Consider the following 25,026-nt stretch of genomic DNA (forward strand, 5'->3'; position numbering starts at 1 on the left):
TAATTCAAACCTAGGATGTGTGCGCTTCAAAGCTTCCAACATGCTGAGAAGTTATCTGTCCAGCTTTTCTTTCTCAATGTCCCTTTTTGCCCCCCTCTCTTTATTGTTTTTTTTTTTTTTTTGTGCTCAAGTGCCTCTATTCTGAAAAGTCAATGTAGAGTTGGCTTTAGGGGTAGAAAAGGTTACTGAGGCTGTTTGACACACAGCTGCAGTGGTAAAAGGAAACTAAGTATATTTAATGGCACTAGTACTTGGGTATTTCTATTTAATGCAACATAACCACATGATTGTGCTTTTTTCCGCACTACTCTTACATAACAGATGTAGACGCTATTTACTAAAACATAGCAGATTAATGGATGGACAAAAATAATGTGGTGACTCTTGTAACAATGGACTAATCTCACATGCAGATGGTCATTTATGATTATTTCTAATGGTTATTAAACTGACAGTCACTGAATTTTGGACTGTTGGTTGGGCAAATCAAAACATGTAAAGGAGTCAAACTGTGCTAGAGCTTGCTCGCTCGCTCCATCCATCCATCCATCCATGCATCCACCCGTCCATCCACCATTACTTAGAAAGCTTCAGGGAATCAGGGAAGCCCAGAGCCCCCTCTCCCAGACTGGAAAAAACCTAAATCTTACCATGTGTATTTTTCTCATTTCTAGTCAAAATATCTCATCACATTTAAAATAAGACATAATCACCTAAAGAGTAACTTTTCAGTGAGATGTAAAAACTTATTTTTAGACAATAGATCTTGACAATCTTATTTCAAGAAATCTTACCAAGATAATTTTCACTTGTTCCATTGGCAGATTTTTTTTTTTTTTTTTGCTTAATTCAAGCAAAAATGTCTTGTATATATATATTTTTAAACTTATTTTTAGAGTGCATTTTTTTCAGCAACCACCTCGTTCACCTCTTCTGAGATGGACAGGGCTAAGTGGTAAAAGACACAAGACAAAAAGGATGAAAAAAAAAGTAAAAGACACAAGATATAAACTACCTAAATGATGCAACAAGATGGCAACAATGGTTTTAACAGGAGAGATATCAGAAAGTCATTTTTTGTTTGCGTACAGTAGCATTTAAGCATTTTGGTTCATGCATCTAATAAATAAATGTGTGCAGAGGCCCCATTTTCTAGTTTTATGCACACACACACAGGTACAAAAGGGATCATAAAGAAGAAAATAACATATATCCACTTAGATGGGAAATACTTTTCCTTCCATCCATCATGGTTAAATGGGAATTATGGCTCTGTGAATGTACTAATGCTCCCTGCATTGTTGAAAGTACATAAACCAAACAATATAAACCTGCATATCCATTTTAAATTATTTACTGTAGCATCTTTAAGTATTGTTGTTAATGGTGATACTAGTATTTTATTGGTCTTGGAAAGAAAACTGAGGGTTATTACATATCACTTAGTGCTTCGCAATCAATACCTCATCCCTTTATTTCCATACAAGTGAAATTACATGAAGTTTTCCTGATTTACACCTTTTTGACCCCATCTATAACTGCACTTTAACTTTTTCAGCTCATTGTAACAGCCCTGGGTTCTCATATACAGTTAGTTTTTTCTACTATATACGTCTGAAAGTGAGTTTAATGTGCCATATTTAACATCTTTTCTTGTTGTTTACAGATGAAATCCTGCAGAGTGATGAGGGCACACTGTGCGCAGCAGAAATCGGCTCTGAACTGGAGAAACAGTTTGCAATCCTTCCAGGTCTGTTTGGTTTCTTTATTCCTGACACTCAAACTGCTCCCCAGGCTCCACGTGTACTTGACCTACACCGCCACTTAACTTAAATGTATAGATGCGCTCACTAAGTGGACAACCATGATGGAATTAAAGCTACATAAGGTCGTGAACTGGTGTTGGCCCCTGTTAAGTTCTCGTTATACTATATCTCCAAATTAGGTTTTTGAATTAGATTACACCGGACAGTTGAGTTGTTGAACACACCTTTAAGTAAAGTACCGAGTTATGTAACTACACACAAAACCTGAGCAGTTCACATAACATCCTATGACATAATTAGGGCTACAGTGAGTCATTCTCGATTCATCTTTTTTTTTTTTTTTTTTTTTTTTTTTTTTTTTTTTTTTAGTGATAGTTAACAACACATTGTAGACAGGGAAACAACAACAACACATAAACAAAAGGAAAATCAAACAAATAAACAAACCAAAAACAACAACAACGACAGAGTAATGACAAACAACAACGACATTATATTACAATGAAGAAGATAATAAATGTAAAGAGCAATTGAACAATATAGATTGATTAGGGGTGATAGGGAAAAGGGGAAGAGAGGGGGGAGTGAGGGGGAAAATAATAATTATTGTAATAATGATAATAACAACAACACAAAAATATATGATAGTAATACCAATAGTCTAATTTGCAAGTATTATTGTGGCGGCAGTAGCGGTGGAGGCAGCCACAATACAACAATGGTTTAAATAATTTAGTATTTATAATTATTTATATGAGTTACTATCAGTTTGAATTTATATTAATTAAATTAATCATTATCGATTCATCTTTTGCTTCCTCTTATAAGTAGTCGATTACTTTACAGCAATGGAAAATACTAATGTACAAATCCTAAAAATATCCAACAACATTTGTCATCATTTAACAAACTGCAGACTGATTAAGAAAAATGGTTGCAGATGTATTATTTCAGCTGAAGGTTACAGCTCTATAAAAGATGGATATTTGAGTATAAACCTAACTTTCATGCAGCTTCATTTTCCAGAATCTTGAAAAGCGTGTGATTTGACAGCTTCGTTGTTGATCATATTCTGAAAATACAATAATATTCAACAAGTTTGTCATTAATATTCTGGTTAAATGCATACTTACTTTTGATAGATGGATCTGCAGATGGGGAACATAACGTTAACAATAAATTAGAGTTAAAATATTGAATAATAATTCTTTGCTATTATGGTTGTTGTTGAATCTATGGCAAAATCATCAGTTTTACATGTTTATTTTCTTGCCAACTTGGTAAGGAGATAATCTCAAACCATGTTCGAGCACAGAGAAGTATTATCTTAAGAGTTTAAGGTGGACTAATGTAGTTTTATGCAATAGGATAATGTGATCTGAGAGAGGCTGTCGGTGGAGTTTCACTCTGTTGATGCTGGACCTCTTTGCAGGAAAACTTTCACTTTTGTCAGTTGGTGATGACAGGTTGACCCAGATAGAGATAAAGACACACACTCACACATGGTACACACACCAACAAACAACTCCCATAGAAATCCACACAATGTGAAATTAAAAAGACGTATATACACAGCAATGTGCGCTCCTCCACACTGAAACGCACACTTAGGGCCCTGTGTTGGGTTTCCATGACGATAATGCCTGCCCAGTGACGGCATGTGAATAATTCATCACCATGATGATCTGCTTTGCAACTTGACCCACCAACGAAGTAGAAGGCCAAGTGTACATGTGTGTGAGGCCCTTCTGAATCCAGTCTCTCTCATCTGGGCTTTTATACTTTTTCAGTGCAATCTAGTTTGTATCTTTTAAGTGATAAACTAAAACACTAATGCAGTTACAGTGATAGTCATGTAAAAGTTCAGTTGTCTAAGTTTTTCAAGTTTAGCATTATTTGTCTTGAAGACCAAAGCATCAAAGTAGAGGTCAACCGATATGGGTTTTTCTAAGGCTGATGCCAATTTTAAAAAATTTGGTCATCCAATATCTACAGCCGCTTTTTGAGGCCAGTTTTTTTTAGAGCACAGTGACCGTAAAATACAATTGAAACACTCACATATTTAAGATTTTTATGCAGCAATATTAATAAAATTATTAATACACATAGTACTGTTTTAACATTTATTGAACTTGAAGTGCTGCCCACACAGGTGCCTGATCAAATATCTTGTAACATTTTTACAACTGATCAAATATTGGCTCTCAAAAAAAATTAATAAATAAATAAAGCTGTTGGCCAATATTGAAAAAAATCTATCTATTGGCCCGATATATTGGCTGGCTGATATATTGTGTATCTGTACCTCAAACCAGAATACTTTGGAAAAAACAACAATAAAATCAACTATTAGGATAATCCTGGTGACACTGGTTCAAAGTTTGTAGAGATTACAGTCATAAAAGGATTCAGACATTCATCGCCACTGTTTGGGCTCCATTTACAGATTACAGCTGCAGTACAGCCCTCTGTTCCAACCTGTTTCATTTATTTGACCTTTTAAACAGATGTGTCTGTATTTTAGCCTCTCACTTGCTCTCTCTTTGCCTCTCACTTGTCTTGTGCTTTGGTTTTTGGTTTCATTTTAGTTTGAGATATGTTTAATTTCTATTTCAAAGCAGCAGAACTAACAGGGTCTTTTAGTCTTTTAGCCTGCAGTGGTATTTATTGATTATTTATTGTTGATTATTTAATGTATCTATTTGTAGTTGCCTTCCAATGATCTATCTTGTATTTGAATATTGATTCATGTTTGTCACATTGCACTTTGAATGTTGACCGATGTCTGTGGTAAGCTGCAAATGAATTGCCCGTATGGAATAAATAGTTTTCTGAATCTGAATCAAATGGATGAACTGACTAATTTTAGTTATGTAGTAAAAGGTGCCATTAAAGACTGCAAGCAAGCTGATTTCACCTGAAATTCCATTTTGTTTTAGCTCCATTGTACAGTTTAATTTCCTTATGTTGAAAAATTTGATATTTTTCAGTCAACATTATTATTAAATTAAAATGTTTTTTTACTCTTAGCTTTATTTCTTTCTGAACATTGATTTGAGCATGAAATGTATGTACAGTTGCGGAAAAAATTATTAGACCATCAAAAGTCATCAAAAACAATGGTTATGCAATCACGTACTAACTCCTGTGTATCATGTGACTAAAACAGACAGAAAAGAAAAAACAGAATGCCTAAAAGCACTGTTTTTGGCAGTAGCTATTGATGTAAGAGCTGAAGTGATTTGAGTTATTATCAAGAAAACCATGGAAAATGGCTATATATCAGATCTGAAATTAAACTACTATGAGCTATTTTTGTTGTTATCATTATATTTGTCCTAACAAATGTACCTTTAGTTGTAGCAGGCATTAAAATGGACAAGAAATTGAGGAAAACAAGGGTGGTCTAATAATTTTTTCCGTGACTGCATATGTGTATTTACACATAGCTGGGTTCTACATTTCCCATGATGCAGCATTTGTGGATCTACAAAACCTCCTACAAGTACACACTTATGTTTTTTAAGTACCAGACTCCTGCTTTGTTCTCCTGCCTTTTCCTTTTTTTGCTTTAAATAAAAAAGGTCTCTAAATCCAAGTTTGGATAATCTGGGTTTTTTCCTCACATTTCTGACAAAATATTTCAGTGGACGCCCCTTTAATCCTGCGATAATGGTTTAGTCAATGTAAATCTTCTAGAATCAAAAGGCCCTGTTTGACACCACCTGCACCTACTCTGATCTCTTCCCTGACCTCTGTGTCCCCAGGGGGCCGTGGGATGAACGGCGGCCCCATCATCGTCTTCCCAGAATTCCCGGCTTTCGGAGAGCTGGGGGAGGAGGAGCTACAAAACGTCCTGGCCTACCTGACCAGTGTGCCCAGGTTTGTGTCACGCAAACACAGACACACATGTGCATGAAAATGTGCAGCCAATCTGTGAAAGGCATCTGGCCGAACAAATCAGAGATGTAATACCAAAATCAACCAGCAGATGTCGGCACAATACAAGCAGGTCCACCATAATAACATTGTCACAAAAGAATGATCATAATATATAATTCATTTTAGGTACTTTGCAAATTAAATGACCACATGACCTCATAAGATTTTAGGTTAATATTGTGGGAAGGTGTTTAACAGTTTAAATTTCAATTAAAACACTATGTCTTACAATTAATAAAATATGTTCTGTTACATCCTTTCTTATTCTATTCTTACTTCTCCTCCTCCCTCCTTGTGTCGCCCCCCTTCTCCTTTCCTTTCACCTCTCCTTTCCTGCTGAGTGCTTCAAAAACACTCACATTTACACAGAGTTCTAAGAGAAAGGTTGCAGAAGCAAACAAATCTATCCATCCATCCTGTATATATACATTTCTACTCATGTGTGTTTATCATGGCTGCCTTTTGGTGCTTTTTTTTTTTTTGGCGGCTCATCACCTTTCATATGCTGCACCCCCCGTTGTCCGCGTCCCCTCCCTTTCTCCCCACCAGCTATGTGTGCACCCGGCTGCCAATCGGCTGTGCACTCTCCTCCGATTGGCTGCCTGGTAACAGCAAGATGCAACGCTGGATTATAATTGGCTGAGGGTGGGGAGCGGGTGGTGGAGGAGCGGCAGCAGAAGCAGCAGCAGAGAGAGGGTAGAAGGAAAAGGAAAAGGAGGAGGGAGATGCTCTTTAAGGATGTCACCCTTCTCCTTCTACGAGCTGTAATAAATGAATGTAGACGCAGGAATTGGACACTGACAGCAAGAGAATGAGGAAAGATCCCACAAGAATGGATTACTGGTGGATTGTGACAGTGGATTTTTAAGGATATTTGTGTGTTTTCTATCCTGGATTTTGTGAAGATTTTTACAAATTCTGCCTGAATCAGAGATTTTTTTCCCCGGTAGTGATGGATTGAAGATTTGCTGTCGCAGCTTCCACTGGGTATATCCATTTTTTCCCTCTGTGTGTGTATGTGTGCGGGTTCATTTGAAAACTGGCTGATATTGACACCCAGATGGACCAGCTCAGCAGTATGTTGGCCCACCAGGGTCTGTGTGTGTTCTGTAAAATTCATCCTTTCTGTTGGTGTGTCTAGGTGTGAGGGTGCTTGTGAATTTGTGCAGCAGCAGGATCTTTGCAGGAAATGCTGCATTCACTCACACACACACACACACACACACACACGGACATCAGCCTAATGAGGCTCCTACATATGGTCCAACCAGTGGAATGAATGATTCCAATACATTTTCTATTTTCACATGCACACAACACACAAAATCTCACAGCCAAGGTTGCCATGGTAATCACAAGGGTCTCTCATAATTATCATATGGGCAAACTGATGACAAACGCTGACTGCACACAGGCTGCCAAAGATTACGACAGCTTGTTCGCTATAATCATTTTGATCCTATTTGTGTGTCATTTACACCTACAAAAACCTCAGAATCACTGCTATTAGTAATACATATCTTCAGTACTTTGTGGTATTAAAAAAAAGCTAATGGAGAGAAAACTATGTATTAGATATAAAGAAAATTACACCACAGTGCATTGCAATGTTTAGTTAGGAGTACAATGTCATAATATTATATCACTATGCAAAATAAGTCACTGGAAAGGATACTAGTTTGCACAAAGACAAAATGAGAAAGAACAGGCTGACATGTTGTCACTGCAGCTCATTTTCAAAGAGGACTTTAGTCTGGCAACTAAGTGACACAAAAATAAATAAATAAATATAGATGATTAACTAATAAAAAAGGCAGTTCTAGCAATTAAATGGCAAAAATCATCACAAAAGTCTAACCAAGCTGAAGATCAGCAGGTATTATGTCTGACTGTTGTGAGGCATATTAACATGTGAAATGCCTAGATATGTTTTTCCAGATTAAATGTTAGATCTGAATATCTTTTTCCAGTGAAAATGAAGTAATGTGATTTGACAGATGAAGATTGGTTATGAAGTAGTACTGCCCTTCATGGAGCTACAAATGTACTAAATCAGAGCCCAATTGAAACTACTGACAACAAAACAAATCATTATAACAGGCCTCTTGAATTACTAAACGTACCAAAACAGTGGCTTATTTCCTGTTCTCTAGTACCTCAAAGACCATTCATTGTGAAAAGTTCTTTAAGACACAACTATGAGAAAAGGCTATGACCACAAACAACATTTAATAACCATATTCCACACACAGACTTGTTCCTCATCTTAATTTTCAGCCATTCAGGGTCAATATATCAACAAGCCCTTAGATGTTTCTTCTCTGGAGTATTTACAACCGTTTAATTGTGAATTTACACAAACACACATCGAGCTGATTTCCTTAATGACAAGAGTCTGCTTCTCTCTGCAGCGTTGCAGCATCAGGAGTGGGTTTCATCCTGATCATCGACAGACGACTGGACCGATGGGCTGCCGTCAAGGCCACCCTGCTCCGCATCGCAGTAAGAACCTCTGTTTGTGCGCATGTATGTCTGAGATGGTGTGTGTCCAAGGTGTGTGCATCGGTGGATCAGTTTGTTTGTATGCATCATTTGCTGATGAGGTACTACTAGAAGCTAGAAACAGCTGTTGTGGTTTCTGTGCATTACTCTACATGTGTTAATGATTATTTGAACATGGAGCTACTGGTGGAGCTGCTAGTGTCAGCTGTAAGTGTGTATAATTTGGTTTGTGGCCACTTAGATAATGAAGGTTTTGGTGTTTGTGTGCACTTCTGAGGTAGGACAAGGGACATAGTGGCAATTAGCCGACTGTTTGTCCTGTTCGTATGTTGGAACGAGGCAGAGGAGAAGGTAAAAATAGTCACATAGTGATGGAGTGGGCGGAGGAGTCTCACACCATGTGAGCATAACACACTGTGCATATGTGTGTTCACCAAGATACACTGAATGCAGAAATAGTCATTTGTCTCATTCACTGTGGTTATGTTTACAGGACAAGTCTTGAATCTGTGAGCCATTAGCCTACTAGCTTACTTCTAAGTGCAAACTTTCACTTCTTTCTAAGACAACAGATTTTACAACAAATACAAGAGAAAAGAGATGGGGTAGGCAGAGCAGAGAGTAATTTGAGGGACTTACAACAGACAGATTTAGGGATCAAAGTTACCAATTGTGGCCCTCTGAAGCCATAGAATTAAAAATGAAAACAGTAAAAAAAAAAAGCCACAAACTCCAAAATCTCAGAACAGCAGCAACACTTGAACACTAAAAATTACAAGATAAACCAAGGTCAAAAATATAACTATGGTATTGTATCGTTTCCCTTCCCTTGTTTTGAGATAATGAATTGCTAGCATTTTTGGCTTCATTCCTTCTAAATTCCTTATTTTTTTTCGATCTCCTGTTTATGTTCCATCTGTAAGCAGTGAGCTCTGCCAACACACTGATGAGCCTCTACCACACCTTACACATCTGTTGTTAAGCTGCTCATCCTGTGTTACACATGTTCATCGTATGCAAATGAATGCTAATATATGCTAATTGGACACTGATTATCATCGTCCAAAAAGGATTTTCCATGGGACTTTCAAGAAACTATCCCCACTGTGACAATAAGTCATTATTAGGTTTGTTTCATTAGTAACTGAGCTCCACTAAATCACTAACCGGCACATCCCCAGACGATCATAATGGACCATTCCAGTTATATTATCTTATTCCAGTCCATTGGCTTAGTCCATGTCCTTCAAAGGGGCATAATGCACTGTTGGTTTTGCTGATAACTAGGTTGTAATCAGTAGCTTCTTCTATGTTTTTGTTGGTATGAAGGTGAGCACAAGAAACATATAATCTTGTGTTGACAGTTAATGAGTTCAATTACACAACTGATTTTAAATGAATAAATTATAAGCTCAAAATAAAAAAAATCACTTTGAACTCTGCACAGAGGGCAAACAAATTAACATTTTAAGTATGTTACATGCGTCTCTACTTTTACAAACTAATACGACATAGTCAACTACCAACAATCTGATCGTCTTGAAAAGATGAGGTCTCTGTAGTACAAGACGCAACTACACAAAAATTATGTCAGATGTAACACAATGGAAAATGACCTAAAAATGTCACAGAAAAAAAAAAAAAAAACCTTTCACAGACAGTGTGTTGATAGCAGAAATGTGTTTATGTATGTTGATGTAGATTTGTTGATATATGTCATTTTTTTATTACTATTTTATATTAATATTTAATATTTTATGATGTTTTGTATTATCAGTCAACTGCAAAGGCTACTGTGACACTTGAATTTCCCCACTGTGGGATTAATGAAGTCTTATCTTATTTCTTGTCATATGTTAGCATTTGTGTTGTTTGTTAGCTGTCTGTTGTGGTAAATTGGTATTATAAGATTGGGATAGCTCGTTAGCATGCTAATTTCAGTAGATAGCTTTGGAACACCGTCAGCCAGTGTTTTTCAACCTTGGGGTCGGGACCCCACATGGGGTTGCCTGGAATTCAAATGGGGTCACCTGAAATTTCTAGTAATTGATTAAAAAAAAAACATAATAAAAACTTACTTATAAAAAATATATGTGAGTTGAGAGACAATCCCAACCCATAAAAGACATGGCAAACTGTGAAGCTGAAACTGAAGCACTGTGGTACTGTTTATCTTTCAAATGTTCACTGTGGTCGGTTTCAGATGCTGCAGCCCTTTCATAATTCATAGTTTGAGTTCTTGTTTGTTCAGTATTAATTGTCAGCCTTGTAAATCCAAGCTGGACTGACTGTACATATCCTGACCAAAGAAAATCAAATTCTCATCTTGTGTAGTAATCTACACCTGGCTTTTCTGCCTCCGTCCATAATAATATACATTATATAGACTAAATGTTGTCTAAAATTAGCATTTATTTGCAACATAGTATAGCAAACTATTACATGATCAAAAACAAATTAATTTTAGCAAAAAAATTTCTGCATTTTGAATGTCTGGGGGTCACCAAAAATTTGTGATGTTAAAATGGAGGCACGAGCCAAAAAAGGTTGGGAACCACTGCAGGAAACAAAGGTTTTCAACCTAATGTCAGAACTGCTTTTCATATACTGTGGATAATTTTACTTCACTTTTAAATATTTTAAGCTAAATAATGTACATTGTACCTTTAACCTAGTTGCAGCCAGTCTGCCATGGTACTATAGATTTTATATAATAAAATCATAAGATCTTGAATGCTCAGTCTAAAGGGACTTAGCTTGCTACTAAACCAGCAGAGGCATGGCTTCTCATTGAGTTTGTCTCAACACCCCTGATTTATTATTTATTAATTAACCCACAGAAGGTACTGTAGCTTTGAATCACTCATGCCGGGGGAACAGACATATATGAACACATACGAGGAGAAGCTGCAGCATTATAACTTAACCTGAAGGCACAAAGAGCAGGTGGTGTGGAGTGTGTCTTACTTGTTCTCCCCCTCTGCCCACTCAGCTGCATCCCCTCCCCATGTCCATCAGCCAATGGCACTCAGTTTTACTGGAGAATGAAGGTCGTTCGTCTTCCCATGAGACGCTCTGTTCATCAAGGCCACTCAAGGTCGTCTGCTACCATTTGCTGGTTTCATGCTGCAAATAATAAAAAAAAAGAGTGGGCAGGACTGTCATGAGTGGACCAGAGATTAGTGTAAAGTACATGTGCAGATGCTCTCATGCTGTGTTGTGTCACTGAATCCACAGATGGTGCAGAGCAGCGAATTGGTGTGAGCAGGAAACAAATGCCTTTTTTAAAGCAGCAATATAAAATCAAACAAACATTCTTCGGTCACTCCTTGATTAAATGCTGAAACTGGTTATTCCTCAAACGCAAAATAAAGATATAAATAAAATATAAAGGGGGAGAGTCAACAAATCAGAGACATAAAGATGACAGATGGCCACATGTTAAATCCTAATGTACAATTCCACAGATGCCAAAGAACACTAAAGGAACATTCGATTTATGTTACAGAAATGTCCTGTTATATTTCATACAGTGTCCTTTGTCTCAGCTCCTATGGATCTTCTAAAATAAAAGCATTTAAATAAATAAATAAATAAAAAAATAAAACAAAATACTTCAGCAGCATCAGAAAAAACAAACAAACAAACAAAAAAACCCGGGATCCGACAACTGGATCTTTTCACACAAATAATTCATCAGTCACGGGGTAAAGGGTAATGGAATACACAATGAAATTCATCCTCAGCGACAAGGAAAAAAAAAAAACCACAGAAAAGCAGACAAATGTTGCTTTTCAGGAACGCTATTATATCTGCCGTTCACAGTTCTCAGTAATAAAGAACCATGCTCCGTTACACTTACCTCAAATTTACTTTAACATATGGTTCTGTGTTCATCTTTTTTTTCTTCTATTTGTTCAAGTTTTATGACAACTTTACAAAAAATAAACAAACAAAAAAAAAAACAGTCTGTAAAAATTTAAATTACAATGAGTCAACAAGACTGGTTTATGTAATTATATGCTTGTGCAACATCATTAGCACACTGAGGTAGTACATAATGTTTGCACAATAGCCCATATCGTATAGTAAAATAAAATGCATAAAGTATTTGAATCAAGAATTATATTTCTTTACAATCAAAGTAATAAGGAAGACAAGCAGAGAAAGCAAAACAAAAAGTGATAGATATCCAACATGTTATGTATTTAAGTCCAAATTATATTACATTCCCCAAAGTTCCAGTGGTTTCCTCCATTTTTGCAGGAAAATATGAGTTCTTTCGTTAATATAGTGCTCTAGTTTTACCAGTATCATCACTTCTGAGATCAGTGATTTCCACATAGGAATGGAAGGGGGGTCTTCTGTATTAATCGTCTTTAATTTGAATGGCATTTCTTAACATTACCTTGTCACAGATTTCTTGCTTAAAAACCTGCAACATCTTTTGTTTGACTGTTTTAATATTACACTTCACCTTATCCCTAAAACAAAATTAAAAACTGGAAAAGGGATTATATGGAAAATATCCCATTGCCCTGTCTCAACCAATGATAAATATGCACAACTTTCCTCTGACAAGTGATCAGTTTGTTTCCATTACCTCCCTGTCCTTTACAAAGCATGTGTTCCAGTAATGCAGCTCTCACTTAGCAGTAAATTTATACACCCCAAGAAGGCATTTGATTTGATAGTATTATTGCTGGGAGGCATCTTTAAAACCCAACACTGCTGCAGAAATAAATGAAATTCAACCTGCTACTGAATTATAAAGTTAAGGTCAGGACATGATTTCATTTCATTCTTTGAAATTTGTCTAATTCCTTCTGTATAGCTCCTATGTTCAATAAAAATAATAAAAAACACAATGATATATAATTGAATAATATATAATATAAAGGCATCTTTACTTCTTCTTTGTTACTTTTATTTTCTTCTTGAACAGAGTGGCTTCATGGACGTCTTTGTTCAAGGAGCAAAATTGTGGAAGTGCTCACCCGCTGAGATGAAAACACAATACAATATTAATGTTTTTACAGGGTTTCTGCAGGTATCAGCAAATCTAATTTCATGCTTTTTAATGCCACTTTCAACAAATTTAATGCCCAACTGCAGATACAGTTTTATATATAGTTTTATGACGGTTTACCATCGACAGGTTTTAACCAGGTTCTCAATAGTTCCTCCTCCAATCACTTCTGCTGAAACTTACATTTTCCCATTTTTCCAACATTTGCTAATATTCCCTCCGCTCTTTCACCACAGCATGAGCACGGTCACAGCATGTCACATGTCCAAGCATCCGGTGTTGTGACTTTGTGTATCGGCCATAAACAATAGCCAATTAAAGGGTTCGGCCTGTCAATCATCACACTGCACTACCAATCAAAATTATTAAATGTTTATATAATCAAAATAAATCGTGAATAATAATACTTTTTTCCCCATCAGGTGTATTTAATTTTTTAATGTCTTTGGACATCGAATTTAATGCTTTTTAATGCCAATTAAGGCCTTAATTTTCACAAAATCTATTTAATTACTTTAAATGCTGTTTAATGACCCACATACACCCTGTTTCAATAAAAGTGTTGTGGATAAAACAGAAATTCAAGTTTTATATACCTGCATTATATTCATTGTCTATTTTTCTGTTCTGAATATGAGCCCTTTAAAGCACACCTGGTATTTATTCACATAGTATGTTGCAGTTCCAGTGTTATTGTTGTGTCCATGTCAAATAGATAAATAAATCCAAAGCAAATAATTGTATTAACACAAGCCTTATGAGAATGACTAAATGTTTTATGATGACTTACAAATTCAACTGAGACTTTTAATATTAAATAACAAATGTTGCTAAAACTCACATCCCATCAGTTGTATTTTTTTCTAAATGTTTTAAATTATTCAGTTCTTGCTCTCAATGTAATCCTTTCTGAGTTTCCTTCCGCTCTCAGTGAAAGCCACACCACCTTCTTTTTATCCTTTCTGCATAATTCCCCCCTCCCTACTGTAGAAGCACCACCCCAACACCAGAATTTAATTTGATTAAACAGGGAGAATCCACTGATGGGACACCTTCTTCCCTTCTGCAGCTCATCATTGTGATTGCTGGATAATAAATATGTGCTCTGTCAAGTATGGAGGAGCATTGCTGCGGGGTAAAGACATCAGCTGGTGCAGACGAGAAGCTGGAGTTTGTTTGAACAAATCACACAAGCTAAAAAGCTGCCATGGAGCAACAGATTTACATTTAATCTTGTGGGGGGGGGGGTGGATGGAGGTGGTGTAATATGGTGGCTGTCCGACTCCCATGAGGACAATGTGGATGTCATTAAAGGACATAACCAGAGAGCTTCTCCCCTCTCTCACATCCTTCCCCCCAGAAAGAATATAAAACAGCCTGGTCAACAGAAAATCTTATTCTAATCCTTATCATTTATTTATGTCTCCTTTCTGTCTGTGAGAGGTGTGTATGTGTGTGTGTGTGTGCATATTAGCATGTCTGTGTTCATGTGTCCAGGGGATGCGGTTAGCGGTGTGTGTATTGTCATGTTAATGCGCACCTACAAATTAAAGCAAGACCTCTCAGGGTTTATTGAATTTAATGACGTCCAATTACACACACAGACTGCTCCGTGTCTTAGTGCTATGAATAATCTGACTCATTTCAATGGAGCAGCCTGAATTAAAAAACTATAGAGCGATGATGTTTTCTCTTGCAACAAGCATAGTGGTTAGTATAAAAAAAATGGCTGAAAATCTCAAAAAAAAAGCTAGTTTTTGCTTCTCAAATCCCAGGATATTTACTCGCAAATTATTCAACCTGCATCTAAAATCAGAGATATTCATTTCGGTTTCAGAAGTGACAAAGGCGAACCAAAAACATCACATCACTGAACTCACAACTAGCAAAGTTGGTTGTTTTTCTTGCACAATTTGAGACATGACTGATCTAACAAGAAGCCGCCGCAGTCGTAAATATGAGTGCACGTTGTATATTTTTAGAATGTCTGGGTGGAACTGGAAAAATGAGCTTTGAAATTTCCAAACCTGGCTGACTTTGATCAACATCACAGTAGGCTAGGCGTGTGCGTGTGTGTGTGTATGTGTGTGTGTGTGTGTATACCTGAATATCAACACAGTCACTTACGGGGATAAAATACAGGTCCCTTTAATATAAATCAGTGTTTTTCAACCTTGCGGTCGGGAACTCACATGGGGTCGCCTGAAATTTCTAGTAGTTGATTTAAAAAAAATAAACTTACTTACTTACACATACTAAATCTATGATGAGTTGAGAGAGACAATCCCAATCCATAAAAGACATGACAAACTCTGAAGCTGAAGCACTGTGGTACTGTTTATCTTCCAAATGTTCATTGTGGTCGGTTTCAGATGATGCAGCTCTTTCATAATTCATAGTTTGAGTTCTTGTTTGTTCAGTATTAATTGTCAGCCTTGTAAATCCAAGCTGGACTGACTGTACATATCCTGACCAAGGAAAATCAAATTCTCACTTTGTGCAGTAATCTACACCTGGCTTTTCTGCCTCCGTCCATAATAATATACATTATATAGACTAAATTTCATCTAAAATGAACGTTTATTTGCAACATAGTATGGCAAACTATTACATGATCAAAAACAAATTGATTTTAGCAAAAAAAAAAAAAAAAAAAAGGCTATGTTTTGAATGTCTGGGGTCGCCAGAAATTTGTGATGTTAAAATGGGGTCATGAGCCAAAAAGATATAAATCATTAAATTTGACATTAAGAGTTGTTTTAAGGTTACAGATTAACCTTATTGATCCTGATGGGGAAATTCACAGTTGGGTTAAGTCTCTAAGATGTAAATGTAAGTCAGTGTAATATCCCCTAAACACATGGAAAGGCAACGTGAGTGTAAGTGAGCCAAAAATAATTGAGTGAAAGTGTAAAGTGTAGCAGCAGCAGGATGATCTGCACCTTTTATCAGTCTCCTCCACATCAGCTCCTCTCTGTTACACACTTAATTTATCTCAAACACACACCCATACACACACATGTTCGCCCTCTGCAGCTTTCATTCTGTCATGCGCTCTCCCCGGCTCCCTGTGTGTTTCCGAGGAGACTGGTTTCTATGGCAACGCTGTGCAGGCATTTTGTGAGCGTGATGTATGTGTGTCTCCGTATGGGCTAAATTAAACCATGTGCAGTTCAGATCATAGATTATTTTGGGATGTTAACAATGGTGTTACTAGATTAGTGCTATTTTCTTGTTTCCGTGGGTATTCCCGTTTAATGTTAATTTACTCGTCTGCTTCACTACGTTTCAAAGACTGTATTTTTCATTCAGTTTATCTGATAGCTTTCTAGTAGAGCTGCAAACATTAGCTGAAGAGAAAACATAATCAAAAGAGGGGGGATAATTATGATGATTTTAAGCAAAAAAGGTTCATCTAATCATTTGTACTGGTATTTGATGTGATATTTACACAGTTTTGTGCAATAAAGTTTTGTGCAATAAAGTGAATTGTTGTCCTATAATGAGTTTGCAAAATACAGCAGAATGATTCTTACAGACAGCAAAGATTGAAGTATGGAGGAGAATATTCACAACATGTTCCCTTTAAGAAAAATTTTTCCAGTCATTTATTTTTTGGGATATGGACTATCAGTTTGATCAGCTCATTCTATAGAAATTTTAGCCACATTTCTACAATTCTCATGTTTAGAATGTGTTTGATGTAGTGAAATATTCCCCCAATTTAGTGCAAGATCTAAACATCCTGAATATTCATTATTCATCTCTGCAATTTTCAGATTTTATTTATGGCAACGTTCAACATTTTATGAGCTTGTCGCATGTCTCTGAGCTTGCCTGTGTGTGTGTGTGTGTGTGTGTGTGTGTGTGTGTATACGCGCATGTCACCCTGCATTGATTTATGATGCCTAACAGGGTGGTGAAATTCACCCAGGGTTTTAGAGGAAGCCATAACCAATATAGCTTTCTGCTTGAGTGGCCTCTTGGGCTGTTGTCTGTGTAAAGGTAATTCTACGCTTTTAACCTGTTAGTGCAGAGGTGGACAAAGGGGAAAAATACAGCTTCTCCCACAGACACAGGACTAATTTAACTGGTGGTGGTGGCAGCTTTCTCAATGTAAGGTGCAATGAGGGAATATCTGGAAAGAATTGTGAGAGATTTCAAGGATATTTGTTCCAGATAAATCTCTTCATGGTTTGTTTATGATGGCAGCTGTAGGCTAGTGGTCACACAGGTGGACTTCAAGTTCAGGAGCTTTGCCGTGAACAAAAACACTTCAGACTTTTCCTCCATTTATTGAAAAAAAGTCAAAATTGGGTGAAATAATATTTAACAAATTTACTTAGTGAGCAGTTTTAACAAATAATTAAGGTTAATGAAGCATATTTGAACCATTTGTCAATTAAATTGCAGTAGATAAAATCTTAATTTAATACTGAGTGGATTTTATTTGTGAAAGAAGGTGAAAATATATTTATTTTGCTCATTTTAAAGTCAATGATTTTAATTATTTTTGGATTTCCAACAGTGAATTTTGTGGCTTTTTACAAGCATTCCTAAGTAATACAGTTTAACAATACTTTGATTAGTTAAATACTGTTGTTGTTGAAACATTTTCATGCATTGTATTGATTTATTATCTGTTACTTCGACCATATATGTAAATCTAATGAACTGTAAAGTAAAAGGTAAACTGTGACAAAAAGCGACACTTAATGTTACTGAACAGATTTAAATTTCTTCATTAATGATAATATGCTAAAGCTGTTGAATTTAACTATATTACACCAGTAACTTTAGCAAATTTAAGTAAAGTTTTAGAATAACATTTTTGAAAGATTTTGCAAGTTTTGATAGTCTTTTCTTATGAAATTAATGTGATTATATTAATATTTAGTGTGCATTACGATAATTTCATTGACTTCTTATATCTAGCCATTAATATTACATTTCATTTTGTTGCTGTCAAGCCCAGAATTGTGCTATAACTCTTGTGGATTTATTTTTGACAGGCTCTGACGGACCATAACTTGTGTTTTACTCATGTCTCATTAATCCTAATGTCATTTCCTGTTTGCACTGACCTCTGACCCCTCTGGAGTGTTGGCTGCTGTTTTTTCATTGAGAGAATCGAAGCAACAATGTGGCTTCAGTTCTGTGATTGAATGTGTGCTGCTCTAATGACGCTCCTCATAAGGAGACACCAAGATATTCCTGAAATTATTATTAATTTGAAAGTTAATGCAAATTTTTGTTCATGTAATGTGCATGTTGTGTATATTCATGTTTGAGTGAAGTTATTTTATGAAGTTAATCTCCCTTCATAGTGTTCTGTAGTGTTAATCATATTTCAAATTGCAGTTATTTTAATAAAACCCTGAATTTCCTAAATTTTCTCCTGCTCATCAACATGATTGTAGGAAAGTGTTAGACTCTTTTTCTCACCATACTCTTAAATGTGGACACATTTGTCTTCGCTTTTAAAGATTATTTCTGTCCTCTGCATCAGGTTTACTTATTCATTTCTCCTTTTCTGTTTCAGGGCTCATTTCCAGGGAACTTGCACTTAGTTCTGGTGTTACGTCCCACTACGTTATTCCAGCGGACACTGTCGGACTTCCTCTTCAAGTTCAACAAGGATGAGTTCAAAATGAAGGTGCCGGTATGATTTATACACTGCATGAGTATGCATGCATTTGTGTTTTATACCAAATTATTTATTATTTAGTGTGATCTCTATTTACTGACATATAACACATAAATATAGAATCATTTAACTGTGTGTGTGTTTTTCCTTTTAAGATTGTTATGCTGAGTTCGGTCACTGAGCTCCATGCTTATATCGACCCAGGACAACTGACCACAGATTTGGGGGGCACGCAGGAATATTGCCATGAAAGCTGGATCTCACACCGCACCGTATGTGTCTATATAAACATATTCTTACATCTAATTCAATAAAAAAGGGGAATATTTGTGTGTTAAACAAAACAACAAATGATACAAACCTAAATTATTGAATGAATTTGGTTAAAAATGACACTGTCAACATGTGCAACAATATCTGTTTACATCGCAGGTGTCAAACATGCGGCCTGGGGGCCAAATCCAACCCGCCAAAGGGTTCAATCCGGCCCTTGGGATGATTTTGTGAAATGCAAAAATTACACTGAAGATATTAACAATCAAGGATGTTAAAATAATTTTAAGTCAATTCAATCTAAAGTGGATCAGGCCAGTAAAATATTATCATAATAACCTATAAATAATGAAAACTGTAAATTTTTCTCTTCGTTTTAGTGTAAAAAAAGTAAAATTACACATAAATGTTTACATTTACAGACTAGCCTTTTATAAAAAAAATGTGAATAACCTGAAATCTCTTAAGAGAAGTATGTGGAATTTTAATAATATTCTCCCTGTTATTAAATGTTTTGTGTATTTGTTGATCCACTGTGATCTCTAAGTTGTGATTCACATGTATAAATTATAAACTAAGGTGTAATATTCTTAACATTATACTTATTTTAGAAAAAAATTTTCAGGTTGTTCATATCAGTTCGTGTTATGTCTGAGTACAATTCATAGATGTAAACATTTTCATTACGGAATTTAAATTTTTTTCACTCAAAAGTTATTATTATCCTATTATTCATATTATTTTACTAGTCCGGCCCACTTTATATCATATTAGGCTGCATGTGGCCCCTGAACTAAAATGAGTTTGACACCCCTGATTTACGTATTTATTTTCCAGCAAAGAGAAGATGCAGGTTTTAGTCACAGAAAACTAAGAGAAGATTTACCTCCAGACATTATGAGTCTGCATTAGACTCTTTTGTCCTCCACAGGCCATCGAGGCGTTCGCCCTAATGGTGAAGACCACAGCCCAGACCTTGCAGGCGTTTGGCACAGAACTGGCAGAGACAGAATTACCCAACGATGCCGAGGCCACCACCAACCTGCTGCACACACACACCCTGAAGAAAGACAAAATGAAGGTCAGAGGTGCTTTTTTGTTCACATGTCAACCAGATGTCACCCACTGCTTCTCTCACAGATATTTAATCAGAGAAATACGCATGTCTTAAATGCATAATTTGTTTCATTTTCAGGAGGACTTGCGGGTGGCGCTGTCTCAAGGTGGACGTCTATTAGAATGCATCAACGAGCCTCTCCAAACAGACCCTGAATACAGCATGACTCACGATGAGATGGAAAACTTAGTGACTGTACAGAGGTAGAGACATGGAAAGATGGATGGAGCCATAAATAGATAAAGAAATCATCCCAGAATGCATCAGCGAATCTCATCTCCTTTCTCCCTCTCCCCCTCAGACTCCTCGGGCAGCTCGATGAAACCGAGACAGCATTTGATGATTTCTGGGAACGTCACCACACAAAGCTGGAACAGTGTTTGCAGCTCCGTCATTTTGAAATGCACTTCCGTGAAGTGAGTTGGATTATGGGAAATGTAGTTGTCTTATGTGCAAATACATAGCTTCATAGATGTCATTCACTGATGACACATCCCGTGCTGCTTGCAGGTGCGTGCCCAGCTTGATATCACATCGGAGCGGCTGTCTGGTTTCTCTGAGGTCAGCGTAAGCCCCGCCCATGCTGAGCATGTTCTCCGAGAGCTCAGTAGTCATGAGGATAAAGCCTGTGTAAGAGGAACACACATAATCCTGATTTATCATACACAAAATGCATGCTTTGACCTTTGATGCATCCTTGAAGCCATATGGCTGATTATATAATCAATGCCATGTGCTGGCTCATCCCCCATTTGCTGCAATATGAATAAAAATGGACAAAAGGAAAAGACAGAAGGAGTGGCTGAGTGAACACCTGTGTGGACACGTGTGAATGGGACCAACAGTGACACATTAGGCCAGCATTAAATCTGCATTCATCGAGAACAGTGACTGATTATCACTATTCATCTATCAGGAAGTAATTCTACAATTCATGTGCAGATTTTAAAGGGGAACGAGGGGTAACAAATGCAAATAAAATGCATATATTTATTAGGTAATTAAGCCCTTACAAGTGCATTATAAAATGATTATTAACATCAGACTAACTGCCATCATAAATACAGTTATTATTAGACTAGAAGACATTTATAAGAACCTTGCTAAGAGTTTAGAGACCAAAGTGTTATAAACAATTTATAATAGCATTACAAACACATCTATTGAGCACAAGTGTAATGTCATTATGTATCTTGTATGTATCTTAAATTAATCCATACTGTGTTATGCATTTACTACTAGGAAGCTACACATTTACCAGTTAACTTTGTTTTTGCAGCTACAAAATTTATAGCAATAACAAATCCTTAAGGTGAATAAATCCTTTATGAAATGGGCTACACTCAGCTTTTGGTTAAAAAGACATATTATGATTAATAAGCATCATATAAGTACTTTTAAGGACCTTATTCCATATGAAGTAATGCTCATTTCAAGGTCCCTAATGTAAAGTCTCACTAAAGGAATGTCAGTGCATTAAGTGGGAAGGGACTGATTCCGTGCAGTAAAATCACTATCCTGCCTCAGTATTGATCTGAAATCCTTTTTGTACAGTGCATGTGAAAGTGTCCTCATCCAGCGTCAGGGAAACACTCCAATCCACTGAGATGGAGGGTTGAGGGGGGTGTTTATTGAGTGATGTCAGTGAGTGATTGATGTTGTTTCCGTGTCTGTCTACAACTGTCATCCTACCTTCTAAATACAGTATACGGTGATGCTAAGTGCCCCCCTCATCTGGTTCATTGTGGTTCTAAATAACTGTATAGGACAAAAAGCCGTCTTCATCTATACAATGAAATACATTTGTCTGAAGACTATTACACTTGAGTTTCATCTGCATACTGCTCTGAATGATCTCATGGTGATTGTGGTTTAACAGGAGGTACTAGACCGAGCCCTGTCCCTGGCCTGTGACGGTGACAGGCTGATAGAAAACTCCCACTATGCGGAGGACTCCATCAGGCCGAAGTGCAGTGAGCTGAAAGGAGTGTGTGAGGAGATCAACTCCACTCTGAGGAGTAAGAAGAACTTCCTGCTCAGGGCCATGGAGCTCCATCATGCTCTGGAGAAGGTAGAATCCCTAGATCTTGGATTTTCATCTATTCCTGAGGTACATGATAATAGAAACGTTCCAGTGAAACTTTTCTTCTCCCCTCAGGCCTCGCGGTGGTGTGAGGAGGGCATCTTCCTGTTGGCGAGTCAGCCAGTGGACCGCTGTCAGTCTCAGGATGGAGCTGAGGCAGCTCTGCAGGAACTGGAGCGATACCTGGACACAGCACTGCTGCACACCCTCGCTGACCGCAGCGCCATCTGCTGCCAGTACGAGGCGGTGCTCACCACTCAGCTCAGGGTCAGCACAAAGTGGATTTAACTACATTATCATGATTCTGATTCAGGGTTCCTACAGGTTTCTACAAGTTAAATTTAAGACCTTTTTAAGACTTCTTAGAACAGATTTAATGCCCATTTCAAAGCCTTTTGATTAGCCTAATTTTGATTGTGAGTGCCCGTGTCATTCACTCTGTGTTCCTAAAATCAGAGTAACTATTCCTCTGAGTCAACCACGGTTTCTACAGGTTTCTAAAAATTTTATTTAAGACTTTTTAAGATCTTTTTAAGACTACTTAGAACAGAATTTAATGCCTGTTTCACGGTCATACAGGCAAAAATTTGTGACTCCTAGCATTTAGGAAAATGTATTTATTTACTGCAATGCCTTGACTCCCACCATTACGAGTCATTTCTCACCGGGGCCTGTAAAGTTAAGGATAATTGGCTCCTAACTTCAATAAGTGTCAGGTTGGAACGGGTGGAAACGAGTAGACTAACATTACTTTCTTTGCAGCTCGGACACTTCACAGACAAATACACACCACAATACAGCCAACAAATTTATTGCAACATAACTTAAGACCTACTATATCAAATTTCAGACTATTTTTAAAGGTATTAAATGCAGATTTGTAAATTTAAGACTTTTTAAGACCCTGTGATAATCAGTGTTTCAGTTAAATCCTAATGCTTTGCTTACTTTACTCTAATATATATGTCTGTGTTTGTGTCTTTTCTGTCACTCCATCAGGACCAGGTGGAGAAAGTTTTCCAGAAGCAAAGCTCTGTCCAGGAGATGTTTGAAAAAAGACGTGTCAGCCTGAAGAAACTTGCCGCCAAACAGACCAGACCAGTGCAGCCAGTAGCACCAAGACCTGAAGTCAAGTCTCCACAGTCCTCTCCCAGTAAGTACAAATGAACAGACAAATAAAAAAGCAGCAGTAGGACCAGGGTTTAACATTAAATAAGAGATGTTGATTTATATGGATAAAGGCTAATTTTTTTTTTTTTTTTTTTACAATTTCAGATCAACAGAGAAAAGAGAGAAGATTATCTGCAGACAATGTCATATGCAAAAAGGTAAGACTAATATAAGAGCTTCATCTGACCCAATATTGTTTTGTTATTTATAGCTAATTATTGTGAGTGAGTTTGGCTGTATATAAGTAAAATATAAATGAGTATTTGTGTGTATCCAGGTGGAATCTCCGCTTCAAAATGGTGGAACCAGACATGCATCTTTGTCAGAAGAAGAGGAAAATCTGGCTGTTCTCCGTCGGTAAGTGGTCAAAAGACGAACCATTCCACAGATTCAGTCAATTAAAGATGTACTTTCAAGACGACAAGACTGCACCTAAATATTGTGTGTTCTGTGCTCTACAGGCACGTAATGAATGAGCTACTGGAGACGGAAAGAGCGTATGTGGACGAGCTACTGTGCGTACTGGAGGTTAGTGTCCTTAAAGGTCCTGTGGGATGGGAATGAAAAGTCTAGAAGTCCGGTTGTGTCATACTGAGTTTTATATGCATCTTCAGGGCTATGCAGCAGAGATGGACAACCCCACCATGGCTCACCTCATCCCCAGCACCCTGCTCAGCAAGAAAGACATCCTGTTTGGAAACATGTCTGAAATCTACCAGTTCCATAAGAGGTACATTTTGTCTTTCAGGCAATCAAACCCACAACAACACGGGAAAAAAAATCTGAATATATGTACCTTGCATGTAGGAGCTGATATTGTTTCACTGGTGGATTATTCTCTTTAGATTTGTTTGGTCTGGTTGCCATGGTGATATGCAGAGTTTGGGTCACATGGGCATTGGGGATGACAGCCGTAGGTTATACAGGGGGCTGAATCACCTGCATGAGGGACAAGAGAGGCGAGTTAGGTCGCCGTAATTTTTGTTGACCGCCTTTTGTTCAGTTTAATTTCTTTTGTTACACCTTCACAAACCGCTGTAGTTGCTGGTTGTTTCTCATTAAATGAAGTGAAGCTTACCTGGACTCAGTGTGCTTCCAAGGACGTGCTGTTGTATTTCACACAAATATACAGGACCTATTCTCTACCTCTCTAGTGATTTTAAAATGACCAGAAAGTCGCATCATTGCAGTTAGATTTACCATAAAAAAATACTTGCGATTTTGGCCCAGATTCACCGTATTGCGATAAGCAGCCACACTTTGAAGACACTTGGCTGTGATTTGGGCCTATTCAGTACATAATAAACACACTGATTTACTTTACAAGTCCATCGTCTTTCCAAACATTAAGCATTATGTTGTGTTTGACATCACCAGGACATTTCTGAAAGATCTGGAAGCCTACACTGACTGCCCTGAATTGGTGGGCCGCTGCTTTTTAGAGAGGGTAAATGCCTGGCTATCTACATTCTGCTGACTTATAAATAAACAAAGCCA

At 37.1% G+C, this 25,026-nt stretch overlaps 1 protein-coding gene and 1 long non-coding RNA gene across 4 annotated transcripts in view; one reads left to right on the forward strand and one right to left on the reverse strand.

Annotated features, from left to right (window-relative positions):
- The window catches only part of LOC115431409 (uncharacterized), a 55,478-nt gene extending 35,312 nt beyond the window's left edge, over nucleotides 1-20,166 (reverse strand). The window contains exons 1-2 of the long non-coding RNA XR_003937097.1: nucleotides 20,046-20,166; nucleotides 11,178-11,336 (exon numbers count right to left, since the gene is read on the reverse strand). This is a non-coding gene — a long non-coding RNA (uncharacterized LOC115431409). The remainder of the gene's footprint in view (nucleotides 1-11,177; nucleotides 11,337-20,045) is intronic.
- mcf2la (mcf.2 cell line derived transforming sequence-like a) overlaps nucleotides 1-25,026 on the forward strand; it is a 74,116-nt gene that overhangs the window by 36,921 nt on the left and 12,169 nt on the right. For all 3 annotated transcript variants that reach the window (XM_030151716.1, XM_030151723.1, XM_030151711.1), the window contains exons 2-18: nucleotides 1,667-1,750; nucleotides 5,534-5,648; nucleotides 8,120-8,210; nucleotides 18,782-18,901; nucleotides 19,042-19,158; nucleotides 20,091-20,240; nucleotides 20,355-20,479; nucleotides 20,578-20,692; nucleotides 20,787-20,906; nucleotides 22,156-22,347; nucleotides 22,435-22,626; nucleotides 23,359-23,512; nucleotides 23,635-23,687; nucleotides 23,807-23,886; nucleotides 23,991-24,057; nucleotides 24,144-24,259; nucleotides 24,907-24,976. In XM_030151716.1, the coding sequence (XP_030007576.1) occupies nucleotides 1,667-1,750; nucleotides 5,534-5,648; nucleotides 8,120-8,210; nucleotides 18,782-18,901; nucleotides 19,042-19,158; nucleotides 20,091-20,240; nucleotides 20,355-20,479; nucleotides 20,578-20,692; nucleotides 20,787-20,906; nucleotides 22,156-22,347; nucleotides 22,435-22,626; nucleotides 23,359-23,512; nucleotides 23,635-23,687; nucleotides 23,807-23,886; nucleotides 23,991-24,057; nucleotides 24,144-24,259; nucleotides 24,907-24,976 (1,961 nt within the window). The remainder of the gene's footprint in view (nucleotides 1-1,666; nucleotides 1,751-5,533; nucleotides 5,649-8,119; nucleotides 8,211-18,781; nucleotides 18,902-19,041; nucleotides 19,159-20,090; nucleotides 20,241-20,354; nucleotides 20,480-20,577; nucleotides 20,693-20,786; nucleotides 20,907-22,155; nucleotides 22,348-22,434; nucleotides 22,627-23,358; nucleotides 23,513-23,634; nucleotides 23,688-23,806; nucleotides 23,887-23,990; nucleotides 24,058-24,143; nucleotides 24,260-24,906; nucleotides 24,977-25,026) is intronic.

The sequence above is a fragment of the Sphaeramia orbicularis genome, chromosome 2 (genome assembly GCF_902148855.1).
Source record: "Sphaeramia orbicularis chromosome 2, fSphaOr1.1, whole genome shotgun sequence".
In the NCBI taxonomy this organism is placed as follows: Eukaryota; Metazoa; Chordata; class Actinopteri; order Kurtiformes; family Apogonidae; genus Sphaeramia; species Sphaeramia orbicularis.